We start from the raw sequence: 15,001 nt of genomic DNA on the forward strand, positions 1-15,001 counted from the left end.
CTTCTTGATCAATAATGCAATTCTTTTACGAAGACATGCGCATTATATTAAAAATCATTCCATCAATTTTCAACATCTCTTAGTCATACCCTTCGCTTATTCTTTTTCTCCAATTTATACATTGATTTATATATCATATGCATGATATATGAATTGTCTTGTTTTAATTTGTGATCATTATCACATTTGTTGGCAAACAAATTTATTTGCAAATTTTCTTTACAAAATTTTGGTGTGCTAATTCAACTTGCTTTTGGATTACTGTGGTTATCACTCCTTTGTCTTTTTTTTTTTTCAAAGTTTTTGTAGCATGGACACTTCGGTTGAAAACAATTCTTAGTTCTTAGTTGGAACAACTGTATTATTTGACAAAGCAAAATGTTAAATTTTTTATAATATATGATCCTTTATGTATGTGTGGTCATGATTGATAAAATATTTTTTTTATATTTTAATTTCATTCTATGGTCTCCAATAAGTTATCTTTTCTTTGATATTATATAGAACTTACATCTTTTTTTTTTTAGTCTTAATTCCTCCAATTCCCCGTTCCTCATCTATTATCCCTCCCACTCTCTTATTTTCTTAACTTCCAATCGTCGTCTTCTTATTTTTGAAAATTAAAAATTAATTTGGATGGTAGTTACACGATTCTAAGAAGGGGTTAAGCTACATAACTTCACTTTCCACGCGTTTATGATCTAAGATTGAGGCCTTTTAACTAATTCTTAAAATATATTAAATAAAATGTATTTTATCATTTCACAAGTTAATAATAATTATTTATTTATAACTTATACTAAAAAATTACTTCCATACATTAATTCATACTTACTAGTTTTAGAGTAAATATTTAATTTGAATTTCAAAATATTCAAGGCCATGTCATTAAATTAAGATTAAAATATGCCAACTTCCCCTCTATTTTACCTTAATTATAGAAACTTCCCTTTTATTTTTAAAACCTATATAAACCTCCCTTTTAATAAAAATTTACACAACACATAACTCCCCTCGTTTTTAAAGATTCAATTTCCATTCATCCAACAATTAATTAATCGTTAAATCATACATTTTGCACTAATATTGTTCAACAGTGATTTAAGTTTTTAAATAATAATTATGATATATAAGTTGACAAAAATACTATTAAATATAAATAAACTTATTTATATAGTATATATAAGTATAAAAGTCATTTATGTACACTTATTTATATAGTAACTTTTTAAATTTTAAATATATTAGTTGACAAAAATAATATTTAAGACGCATATGGATAAAAATTTGATAAATTAGGAAATTTATTGGCAAAAAAAAACAAGAGGTTGTAATTTAATATAACAGGATATAAATCAATTAATATAATTTATTTTTTTATTAATTTTAATATAATTTATGTTTTGAAAATATAACCATAATATTCTTTAAAATTGGAGAGAGAATACATTAGATTATCAAAGCTGATTAGTAATTTTAAATTTGATATGTTATTTTTAATTATATAATTACTAATTATATTATATCAAAAAATAAAGAACATTTTGTGAATTAAATAATAAATATATCAATAATAAGAAATTACTTTTAAAACTAGATAAGCTTGAACAGTGCTTCCAAAAAATATTAAATTTAATAGATTTTCGGAGTGTTTACTCCAAAATGGATGCTCTCATAAACCTTTTTTTTCAATAGTGAAAAGAGCTTCACATATAAATTCAAACGTTTACGTGCCCCAAAGGAATGTTGTGTATGTTAAGGACAATGCGTACGTGGAGGTTACGTTGTTAAATGCATAGATGTTCATATTGTCATGCATATTACGCGAGTGATATTTTAGGGTTTACATTGTGTGAGTGCTATAATTTAAAAGCTAAAATACTAAAATCTATCAATATTTAAGAAGTGTTAATTACGTTGGGAAGCAAATTATTTTGACGGTGAAAGTAGACTTTAAAGAACCACTTCTAACTATTGTTTCCGAGCTTTCTTCCCTTGTGGCTTCGTGAGAGTGAAATCAAGTTTTACCATTGTCGTTATAATTCTAATACTTCCCATTATGTTATGATGATTGATAAGACGGAGTATGATGTAGTCCAATTAATGAAAGAAGTCCATAATGTAACTCGAATTTTAACTTCAATTATGAAATTATGGTAATTAATACACATGAATGAAGTTAAATTAAAATTGGATAAATGAGCAAATTACTCTTAAACTTTTGATCCAATAGCACTATAACCCCTAAACTTATTTATTATGCAAATTGTTCTTTCAACTTTTGAAACTGGTACAATTTGGCTCCTGCTATTAACAAAAGTTATCTTTGATTCTTAGTTGACCATGAAATGATAAAAAAAAAAGACTTCAAAAATTACAGAAAAGGACCAAAAAATTATAATAGTGTACCCAAAAATTATAGACAAGGACCCCAAAAATTACAAAAAAATATTTTTTGCTTATTTTTTGTCATTTTATGGTCAACTAATAGTCAAAATTAGCTTTTATTAATGGCAAGTTCAGATTACATTATTTTTAAAAGTTAAAAGAATAATTTGAATAATAAACAAATTCAAGGTTTATGGTGCTGTTAGACTTAAAGTTTAGAAGGTAATTTATTTATTTACCCATTTAAATATTTTTATCAAAATTGGATAATAAAACTAAATTTAGATTATTCATAAGTGGGGGAGATAGGGGAATCACTGATGGGGGAGCCATGGCTCTCTAACTATCTAATTTGTTTCTTTTATAAAATAAAAGAGTTATATATTTTTGGAGTACAAAATATTTTTTGCCCAAGGAAGATATATAATAATCATAAGAAATACATTTCATGAGAGTAACTGCAAAAAAATAAAAAATAAAATTAAGATCACAATTAGAGACGGACTAATTATAAATTTAGAAATTGATTTTATTTAGAAAAATATTTTAAACCATAGATACGGATTTCGAGATGATTCAGGAGAGGAAGAATTACACTGAGGTCCCACATAAAAAAATTAATTATTGTAAGGTCTATTAACAACTGAACTAAACTTCATTGATAACACAACTGGTTGTCAATGCAGTTTAGTTCAGTTGTCAATAGACTTTGTAGTAATTAATTTTTTTATATGGGATCTAATTGTAATTCTTCCTTTAGAAAACTGTCTCCATATCCATCTCGAATTTTGTCACTATATATATTGAAAGTTGAATTAAAAAAATAAAAAAGTTAAACCTAGCTAGACACGTTTGGAGATGAATAAATTCTATCTCTAAAATAACCATCTCAAAATCCGTGTTGAATACCAATTTCAAACTTTTTCTTATTCTGAGACTAAATTTGAGACATTTTTCTTATAAATTTAGAGACATAAATATAGACCTCCCTAATTTCCTCTCTGCTGTTTTTATAAAAAAGCTATAAAAATTTTATTTTATTAAATCAGAGATAGCTAGAATTAGAGACGGTTGAAATATATATGTTGAATCCTGGCTATATTGGCCAGATGATCATATTTTGTGTTTGATCGTGCCTCGAATACGATTTTTCTCTAATAGGAGCTTTTCTATGAGCAATAAGAACAGAAATAGATATGTTAGAGATGGACTGATTTCTATCTCTAAATACATGTGTAATTCAAACTAAAAACATAATTCTATTTTTTAGTTTTTAATTTTGGACTATCAATAGCTTCGACACATGTTTCAGGGATATTATGATGTAAAATAATTTAGAAGGAAGTAGAAATTGCTTAATTCTAATTCAGTGAGCTTTACACTCAAAGTGAACTCAATAAGTATTATATTGGTGTTCAAAGATATTTATGCTGAAGATTTATAGAATGCTAAAAAATTTTTTGCCTCTTCATATCCCTCTTGCTCTAAATTTAACCTTTCTCATTTTTTAAACTCCTATTCGATATTCATTAATTTATCCCCTAATCAAAACTGATTGAACTTATTGCTTCTATTATATTATTCATATATTTCTTCAGCATTTTTATAACATTTAAAGATTTTTTTTACCAAATGACAAAATTAATTTGAAAGAATTCACTATTAATATTTTTTATAACCAACTAATAAAATAATAAAATAAAAATATCTGCACTCCAAAATATATATGGAATTGAATATTAATAAGAATTAAGAAAATAAAAGTTGTTTTAAATGACTCTAGATATAATATTTTTGGGGTTAGAATTAATTATTCTTATCCAAATATCTGATCTTTTTAGAGTTGACTATATATGATATTTATTGATAATGTCTAGGATTATTAATTCCTTAACTACATCCTACTAATTTTTTGTCATGTTCCAAAATATGAGAGTGACCAGCACAGAATATGTGTATAAACACACATCCCGTAAGCCTTAAGTCAATAAAATTTTCTTTTTGATAAATCATAATTATATCTGTATTAGGTTTAGGACATTCTTAATGTTTTTTCTTCCTTGAAACAAAAGTTGTAATATTTTGTTGAAATTTGGTAGAACCTCTCCAATAAATAAGACTTGCAAAACTCTACAATAAAATTCTCAAATAGAAAATCACTAGAAGCTCTACTCCTTCTAGTCAACAAACAAATTTTATAACAAAATAAGAACTCTAATAATAGTCTATGTGGAGTACTTAATCATATTTTTTTATAACATAATACATAAATTTTATATTTACATCAATAAGAAAATATTTATGGAACAAATCTCCACTTAGCTTAGCAAAAATTCATCGATGGTAAGCAAGACGTACAATGTTAGCTACACTATCTAGTACCAAAATAATTTTTTTGTGAATAACATCCCAACCATAATATTTTTGTAAAATCAAAATGAATAAAATATATTAATTATATAAATTAAATGAGGAAGCAATTCAATGTAAACAAATTTGTAATCTTGGATAAAAGTTCCATATAACTTCAATAACAAGAACATTAAAATCTATAAAGACAAAGCAGCTTTATCATTTGATCTTGACAATTCAAAATGATTAAATAATAAATAAGAATAACAATATTTACTAATTTAAAACCATCAAATATGAAATCATCAATTAATTAAAAATTCATATTTCTGGTATTTATTAGAACAATTCACGAACGTGAACATATAGTCTACGAGAGTGAATAACTAAACATGGCTTGTGCCATAAAGATAAATGTGGACACACAGTCCACAAGAGTAAATAACCAAACACAGCCTAAGCTATGAAACAAATGTGGCACACAGCCCATGAGGGTAATACTAACCAAACGTGACTTGAAGCCATGAAAACAAACACGAGTATGAGACCCATGAATAATAAACATCATAAAAGAGTTCACAAAAATTAAACTAGCTAGTCATTAATCATGGCATGCTAAGAGCTAATAAGACTACGATTAACAATCAGTGTTCTGTATAAAATTCCCTTCAAATCCATTTTCAAACATGTGAGAAAACCATCATTATTAAAATATAATTTATATTCTTGAAATCAAACTTGCATGAATAGGTTTTAGGCATCAAAACTTGTTAGAATAAAATTTTATATTCAATACTCATGCTTGCATTATTGAATAATAAAAAATTGCCAACGCTAGTGAAAAATGATTTTTATCAATCTTGAAAATATATCTCATAAGAGGCAAAACATTCATATGCCATGAAGTAAATGTTTTTTACCACCGTCTTATAACTTAAAAAATGAAAAAATTTAATTAACAAAGTGTCTACTTATTAATATAATTATTATTAAAATATTTATATAAAAATATAAAATTTTAAAAAAAATTAATTAATAAATTAATTGGAATACTATTCACTTATCAGTAATATTTTAAGGTTCCAAATTCACTTCTAACATCTCCAATCGAGCTTCCCTCCCTCCAAACACCCTGAGTTAACGATGGCAGAAGCAAAAGAAAGAGAGAGTGACAATTGCACGAACTTGAAGGAAGAAGAAGGAGGTCTAATACACTCCGTACCCTAGCAAGGACAAAGTTGGGAGAGCAACTTCAGCACTTGCATCAGGGGAAGACAATGAAAAAGGAGATCGACGGCAGCACCTTGCAGTGAATACGAACAGAAAAGGAAGCACAGTGGCCGGCAATAACGCAGTGATAGAGGAAGGAGAAGATGCTGTTGCACGAAGGAGAAGGAAGAAGAAGGACGAGTTCCACTTGCCAACAGCTAGACGACACCAATGAGGAAGAGAGAAGAAGGGATCGACGGTGAAGCATGAACAAGGAGTGAGTGGACCAACTTTAAACGTCTTCCTTGTGGCAGCAAACTTCCGACGAACTGGACACCCAAGCCGGCGACCAACAATGAAGCAAAGAGGAACGAAGAGATGGGTTCTAAGCTGCCTCCATCATAAGTACAGCCACGGAATAGAAAGGAGGAGGGTCTGCAACACAAAACAGGGGAGAAGAGAGAACTAGTGACGCGAAACAAGACATACGAAGAGGAAGAAGGATCTGCCGCTTCAACACGGACACGAAGAGAAGAGGAGGATTGATCAAAGTGTTCTCTTTCTCACTACTTCTGGAGCATGCGACAGTGGAGGAGAAGAGATATGTCGGTGAAAAAAAAAACAAAGAGAAATCCAATTGTTCTGTTTTTCGCACGAAGCAGAGAATAAAATATCAATATAAGAATAATTGGGCCAAATTATAAGAAGGGGAATAGGAAAAATTACATAAAGGAGCACAAAATTTTCCTATAATTTGAAATTAAATAAAAACTAAACTTTTGTTCATTAGAATTCAAACTATGAACCTTTAAAAAAAGAATTAAAATTAAAAATTAAAACATTACCAGTGTAAGTTTCAATAAATTACTGCTCTTTACTTACTATAGAATTAAAACAATTAAATAAAATATTAATTGGGAGATAAATTTATTTAATTTTAAATTTAGGGTCATTGCATTTTTATTCTTAAATTTCATCTATATATACACATACTTATTTTGTTAATTTTACAAATGATGGCCAAATTTCACTGGTCCAGTTCAATGGACTCCTTCAACCAAACAATTCAAATACTGTTTATTTATTTTGGGGAGCATCCAAAAATCATTTATTCATAATCGTACCTTTAGCAAATATCAATGGCCCAATTCAATGGAAACCGCAAGCAGTGGTCCTTGATTTTATCAACATCTATATCTCCATTGAATTGAAAGTGCTAATGAAGTTAAACTGCATACTTGCTCTACTCCAACCTCCCCTTGTAGATAGATTCTTACATGTACCTAGTGCATTATAATATCGATGCTTTGTCTAATAAAAATTACACCATACCTGTAATAACTCAGGAATTTTTAGATCGGATAACAAGATTTGTCTTTTTTCATTTGAGTCTCATTTAAAGGTGAAGGATTGATTGATTGATATGTTAAGGGTATTTTTCAAAAAAATCATTAGTTATAAATTGGGACATTAAAAATGGCATATATATTTGGACGGATGGTTCATGGTGTTTATTTTATGTGTGTAATTATCTACGTAGGTATTTTTGCTGATGGTTGAGTCTGGGGCCTTGGGCTTAATGATTTCAAAGTTAGAGGTTAATTTCCATATAGCCAATGAAATAGCAATATTATTTAAGCAAAAAAGAAAAGAACATTTATGCAAGATTACTATTTAATGAGCATTTGTTTTTTGCTTATTAACTTACATGTATTCTTTTATTAAATTGAATAATCATTATTTATTTGATTAGTCAAATTTGATTTTGCTAGCCCATTAAAGTATAGGGGGAAAAAGGCTAGTTATAAGAAATCTAAATTTCAATATCGTGGCCAAATGATGAAAATTGAATGGCATCGGTTGGTGGAACGGAAAACCAATAAACCGGCCTAAAAATGAATACTCATTTTGATCCTTAATTTAAGGTAAATTTTAAAAAAAATTTAATACTTAATATAAGACAAATTTAAGGTTATTAATTGTTTTTTTCCTATTTTACCCCTTATTTACTTGTAATGGTTTAAATTCCTAGAAGGCAATCTAAGATGATTATTAATTGTAAAAAGGGCAAAATTAGAAAGTTACATATTTCTTAACAATTTGAAGTATATAACTACTATTTTAATAAGTGTGAAGTTGTTAAGGTTACGTCATATTAAGGACTGGATGGAGTATGTCAAAAACCTGTCCAAACATAAAAGGAAAAGAAAAAATAAAAAAAAGTTGACAAGGTTGCCTTATATTAATTTGAAGTCGTTAAGGTTGCCTTATAAGAATGAAGATGGTTTGAATGGAGAAGAAAAGCAAGAAAGATAGAAAAAATTAACAAACATAGAAGAAGAGGGGGGAAAAAAGTTATATGACTTATTTATTGCTTGCCTGCTCACTGTTTTATTTTAAACTTATATGGCCTCCTGCACTTTGAGTTCCAAAGCTAGCTGAGAGTGAAACAATTATACTTCTATGGCCTCCTGCGAGAAGAGAGGACGAAGGAAGAAAGAAATACCGGAAGTTAAGAATTGAATTCAACAAACAAAAAGCAACGTGATTGTGAAACCTGCAAATAATAAGTGCTTCTCAAGGGATAGGGGGTCTCTCCTTTTCTTTTATTTTTTGTATCACTGTTAGAACAAAGGATTTCAATAGTTAAATGATTTAAATTTTGATACATTTTTTATCATTTACAGAAAAATATATAAATAAAACATTATAGTTTTAAATTGTTTAGATCAAATTTTAATAATTCAAATTTATTTATATATTTTTATTTAAAATAATAATAATTTTATTAAATATTAATTAAGAACTTTTAAAAGTTTTGATTCAATGATGATGAAAGAAAAATGAAAGGAATGGAGAGTAAGGGAAAGGGAGATGCCCATTGCAAGTATGTCGTAGCAACTATGTTGGTTGCCTACTCAGAAGTCTAGAGTTTGAATCACACTGAACAAAATATTAGTTTTATTTTGTTTCAATTATGGGAAAATTACCAAAAATACTATTTCTTGTAATTTTTGCTTTGTTGTATTAGGATTAATGGGGATTTGAATTTGATCTGAATTCCCAATATGTACACTTAAAAAATTATGGATTTGGATCTTGGATTTAATCCATATCCAATTCCATTTATTATTTTATTTTCTTTACAATTTTAAATTCACCCCGTTGCTCTTTTTACCTTGCTAATAATTAAGGTGATGCATACTGGCTTAAGGTTTGACTTCCACTGCAGGATTTTATTTATTTATTTTTCACCTGAATCTCCTATAGGCATATTCTTAGCTAACATCCCACTTGATAGCACAATCCCTAAGCTATAGCTTTGACAGGAAAATGGGTGTATTGGTCTCTTGAACAAAACCATTGACCCATTGTAAGGTTCAAGTAGTCACACAACTCAAGTCGAGGCTCAGTCCGCTATCACTTTTCTAACTTACATCAAATATTAATCAACTAGAAACATGAAGCTAGCAGTTGAATTAACTTGTATAGTTAACATGAATCACATGAGAAGAAATTGAACAAGCTGTACTTTATACAAAAGTCCATAATAATCCTATGTACAAAATATAGTTAATTACTTATTACACAATATACTCTTACCCATTGATTTAAACCTTCAAAGGAAAAAGCTTTTTCAATGTTGCTATTTCCAGCCTAAAAATTGGGATACTAACGTATGGAAGAACATCTAAGCTTAAGGTTACATTTTGAATGAGAGGAGAATGAAGACGGTAAAACTTGTGCTTTCAACATAAATTTAAAGCGAGAGATCATCCAAAGAAAACTAGCATGCTGGATAAGAGAGCTCATAGCACTTGTAAACCATACTTATGAGGCTTCCCATATATGACTCATAATAATGCCACCCCATTCAAGAGCGGCTCCACTTCACAACAATTTACATGGCCTTTTGCTAGTTCGAAGCCTTCATAAGTAGCCATTTACGTGACTTCAGTTTCCAAATGAAAAGCTGAATGGGACGAGCTCAAGTTTAAAGGGAGAGTATATCGCCAAATACTTGCCTATGGCGTATGAGAACTCCTCACTTATAAATCTCCTTCACTGGTGAGACTCCCCAACATGGGTCTCATAATAGTTTTCCCCTAAGTTTGAATCTAAAGTAAATTCTTTCCCTTCCCTTCTACATTCTCAGTCCAAGCATAACAAAGAGATGTTCTTGTGGAGGGATAATGGAGCGCAAAGGAGGAGAAAAGAGGGATATATTCATACATTTTATTTTGCTTGTGAAGAGTGAAGGATAATTGATAAAAGTTTTTAATTGACATAATTTCAAAATCATTCAAATCTCCATCCCTGTATTCTTAAGTTCATTTAATTTGGTGGAGTGAAACTATCATTTAATTACCCTTCTTGATTTTTCATAAAATCCCAATGCATGCAAGCAATGAAAAAAATAAGAGGGACATGTATTAATAAATTGAAGGAGCACTCCTTCTCGGTTAACCATTTATTGAAAGGGTTAAAATTAAAACAAACGAACAATAAATTCTCAATGCCCCCCCCCTCGAAAAACAAAACAAAAAGAAACACTATTGTTATGCTGGGGACCGTTCTCTTTGTGACCAATCAATCAAAACAAAATCAAATATTTGTTACAGTTTTAACAAGTCGCTTGATATTATTGCAGACATATAATTAAGATAATTTATTTTAATAAATTCAGGTTCGGTGAATCGTACCTTTTATTATTAATAATTTCCCTAACGTTAATAATTTGCCCAATTATTGAGTTCGTGGGGCCGTCTTGCGCATCTCTCCACTCTGTTTTTAACGTTAGGGAAATTATTGAGTTCGTGGGGCCGTCTTGCAAAACTAAATTATAATATAATATTATAATATTTATTTTAATAAAAATAAATTTGAATATAATATAGAATATTATTAATAATTTCCCTAACGTTAAAAACAGAGTCGAGAGATGCGCAAGACGGCCCCACGAACTCAATAATTGGGCAAATTATTATTAATAAAACTCTGTTTTTATTAAAATAAATATTCAGGTTCCCAAAACGATGTGTTCAGGTTCGGTGAATCGTTTCTTTTATACTATGACTTTGCCATGCTTATCTTGTTAAGTTGGGTTAGTAGTAACTCATCAAGAGATAATTAAACCGGCACCTTTAGCACATGTCCGTTGCCAATGTTCCCTGAGAAAAACGTGCCCCGATTAGTTGGTACACATGCCTGAATCTGAATTGCATGCAGCCGCTTCTATTTACATCACGCCTTCTGTCATTCTTAGGTATGCCCGCCAAATGAGATTTTAGATAATCTCGCCCAATGATTCCCAAATGAAATGCGGAACGCAACGTGGAGGCTAATCCAAGCTAGGGCTTGCGTCATTTCCGTTTCATTATTTATGAGTTATTATTAGTTTCAAATTTTTTATTTTCTATGGAAGAAACACCCGAATTTAAATCTCTAGCGAAATATATACTCGTGTTTGGTGATCGATACATTATAAAAGAAACAAACTATTATATCATGCAAAGACGTTAAATGGTGGGCGGAGGAGAGGCAGTAGAGTATAGGTATATCCTCCTCCAAGCTAAACCAAAGTAATTGTTAACAACACATGTTGCATATTAAATCTTTTATTGACTTGTTACAACATGAAGCGCATTTGTTAAAACTATAACTTGACTTTTTATTTGAATAATGTTTCTTGTTAACTCAATAATGGAACAATGCATATTTTATAGCTTCAATAAATTATTCTGCAATAATATCAAGCGACTTGTTAAAACTGTAACAAATATTTGATTTTGTTTTGATTGATTGGTCACAAAGAGAACGGTCCCCAGCATAACAATAGTGTTTCTTTTTGTTTTGTTTTTCGAGGGGGGGGGCATTGAGAATTTATTGTTCGTTTGTTTTAATTTTAACCCTTTCAATAAATGGTTAACCGAGAAGGAGTGCTCCTTCAATTTATTAATACATGTCCCTCTTATTTTTTTCATTGCTTGCATGCATTGGGATTTTATGAAAAATCAAAAAGGGTAATTAAATGATAGTTTCACTCCACCAAATTAAATGAGCTTAAGAATACAGGGATGGAGATTTGAATGATTTTGGAATTATGTCAATTAAAAACTTTTATCAATTATCCTTCACTCTTCACAAGCAAAATAAAATGTATGAATATATCCCTCTTTTCTCCTCCTTTGCGCTCCATTATCCCTCCACAAGAACATCTCTTTGTTATGCTTGGACTGAGAATGTAGAAGGGAAGGGAAAGAATTTACTTTAGATTCAAACTTAGGGGAAAACTATTATGAGACCCATGTCGGGGAGTCTCACGAGTGAAGGAGATTTATAAGTGAGGAGTTCTCATACCCCATAGGCTAGTATTTGGCAATGTGCTCTCCCTTTAAACTTGAGCTCGTCCCATTCAGCTTTTCATTTGGAAACTAAAGTCACGTAAATGGCTACTTATGAAGGCTTCGAACTAGCAAAAGGCCATGTAAATTGTTGTGAAGTGGAGCCGCTCTTGAATGGGGTGGCATTGTTATGAGTCATATATAGGAAGCCTCATAAGTATGGTTTACAAGTGCTAGGAGCTCTCTTATACAGCATGCTAGTTTTCTTTGGATGATCTCTCCCTTTAAATTTATGTTGAAAACACAAGTTTTACCGTCTTCATTCTCCTCTCATTCAAAATGTAACCTTAAGCTTAGATGTTCTTCCATACGTTAGTATCCCAATTTTTTGACTGGAAGTAGCAACATTGAAAAAGCTTTTTCCTTTGAAGGTTTAAATCAATGGGTAAGAGTATATTGTGTAATAAGTAATTAACGATATTTTGTACATAGGATTATTATGGACTTTTGTATAAAGTACAGCTTGTTCAATTTCTTCTCATGTGATTCATGTTAACTATACAAGTTAATTCAACTGCTAGCTTCATGTTTCTAGTTGATTAATATTTGATGTAAGTTAGAAAAGTGATAGCAGACTGAGCCTCGACTTGAGTTGTGTGACTACTTGAACCTTACAATGGGTCAATGGTTTTGTTCAAGAGACCAATATACCCATTTTCCTGTCAAAGCTATAGCTTAGGGATTGTGCTATCAAGTGGGATGTTAGCTAAGAATATGCCTATAGGAGATTCAGGGGAAAAATAAATAAATAAAATCCTGCAGTGGAAGTCAAACCTTAAGCCAGTATGCATCACCTTAATTATTAGCAAGGTAAAAAGAGCAACGGGGTGAATTTAAAATTGTAAGGAAAATAAAATAATAAATGGAATTGGATATGGATTAAATCCAAGATCTAAATCCATAATTTTTTAAGTGTACATATTGGGAATTCAGATCAAATTCAAATCCCCATTAATCCTAATACAACAAAGCAAAAATTACAAGAAATAGTATTTTTGGTAATTTTCCCATAATTGAAACAAAATAAAACTAATATTTTGTTCAGTGTGATTCAAACTCTAGACTTCTGAGTAGGCAACCAACATAGTTGCTACGACGTGGTTACTCTCCTTTGTTTAGATAGTGTAAAAGATTTTCAGTGAAGAGGAGAGCTACGATTTGAAGCATAAACTGAAAACTGACAATGACAAACTTATCTAATCCATTCTTCTGATGGCAAAAGCAAGAACAAAGAAATGAAAGAAAAGTGAGAGTAATAGAGGCACCGACTTGAAAAAAAAAAAGAGGGTTGGAGTAATTAAAATTTCAAATAATTAGATTAAAGTAAGAATTTAAAATTATAATAATAAATGAATTTTGATTTGGATCGAATCCAAGATCCAAATACATAAAATTGTATGTATTTAAGTTGAGAATTTAAATCAAATTCAAATCCAATTACCATTAATTCAAACATAACATAATTAGTATTCTAGAAAATTGTAGTGGTCAATTGAATGGAAACCACACGAAGGTCCTTAGGTTACATTTTATCAATACCTCTCCACTCATCTTATCACGCGCGATGCTTGCATCGTGTAAACTTGGTCATCTACACTCACCAATTGTATCTATAAATAGAACCCATGCAAGCTATCATTTCCACACCGAACCCTCTCTCTTTCTATCACATTTCAGTCCTCTCACTACTCGACTTATTGCAATGAAGATTGCCTTGCCTGCTCTGTTTTTCCTTCTCTTTGTCTTCTCCACACAACACCAAACCCTGAACCTAGCTGAAGACGTGCTTGACATCACGGGCAATCCTGTGGTCTCTGTGAAGTTATATCACATCCTGTCCGCCGCCAACACATCGTCCGGAGTTGAACTCGATCAAATTGACGCGAATTACTGCTGCCCAGTTTCCTTGGTGTTGGGCATTGATCCCAAGTTTGTGTATTTTGCAGTTGCTGGTTCAGAAGAGACTGGTGAAAATATAACCACAGATAATGCCGTGACTATTTCATTCGCTAATCCTCCTATATGCGCTACATCTCCCAATGTCAGTGTTAAAATTCGTGAGCATGGATGATATCCTTTGATGGTTGGCCCCCCTGAGGGTTCTGTTCCAGATGATGGTTCATTTTGGATTAAGCTAGGAGAGACCCCCGATCCCTTGAGAAGCACTTATTATTTGCAGGTTTCACAATTACCTTTCGTTTTGTTTGTTGAATTCAATTCTTAACTTCTGGTATTTCTTTCCTCCTTCGTCCTCTCTTCTCGCAGAAGGCCATCGAAGTATAATTGTTTCACTCTCGACTAGCTTTGGAACTCAATCTGCAGGAGGCCATAGAAGTTTAAAATAAAACGGTGAGCAGGCAAGCAATAAATAAGTCATATCACTTTCTTTTCCCCTCTTCTTTTATGTTTGTTAATTTTTTCTGTCTTTGTTGCTTTTCTTCTCCATTCTTATAAGGCAACCTTAACAACTTCAAATTAATATAAGGCAACCTTGTCAACTTTTTTTCCTTTATCTTTTCCTTTTATATTTGGACAGGTTTTTGACATACTGTATCTAGTCCTTACTATAAGGCAACCTTAACAGCTTCACACTTATTAAAAATAGTAGTTATGTACTTCAAATTGTTAAAAAATATGTAACTTTCTAA

The 15,001-nt window shown here is 30.6% G+C and overlaps 1 protein-coding gene across 1 annotated transcript; it reads left to right on the plus strand.

Annotated features, from left to right (window-relative positions):
• Nucleotides 1-14,055: 14,055 nt before the first annotated feature.
• On the plus strand, nucleotides 14,056-14,424 carry LOC129286335 (uncharacterized). Its single transcript, XM_054922320.1, has one exon. It carries the CDS (start codon nucleotides 14,056-14,058, stop codon nucleotides 14,422-14,424), a length of 369 nt encoding a protein of 122 aa, XP_054778295.1.
• The last annotated feature ends 577 nt before the right edge of the window (nucleotides 14,425-15,001 follow it).

Source organism: Prosopis cineraria, unplaced genomic scaffold (genome assembly GCF_029017545.1).
Source record: "Prosopis cineraria cultivar Desert tree isolate PC_DT_omini unplaced genomic scaffold, ASM2901754v1 PC11, whole genome shotgun sequence".
In the NCBI taxonomy this organism is placed as follows: Eukaryota; Viridiplantae; Streptophyta; class Magnoliopsida; order Fabales; family Fabaceae; genus Prosopis; species Prosopis cineraria.

Excerpts from the sequence above, each read along its gene's own strand:
- LOC129286335 (XM_054922320.1), top strand. The coding sequence starts at position 14,056 with ATGAAGATTGCCTTGCCTGCTCTGTTTTTCCTTCTCTTTGTCTTCTCC.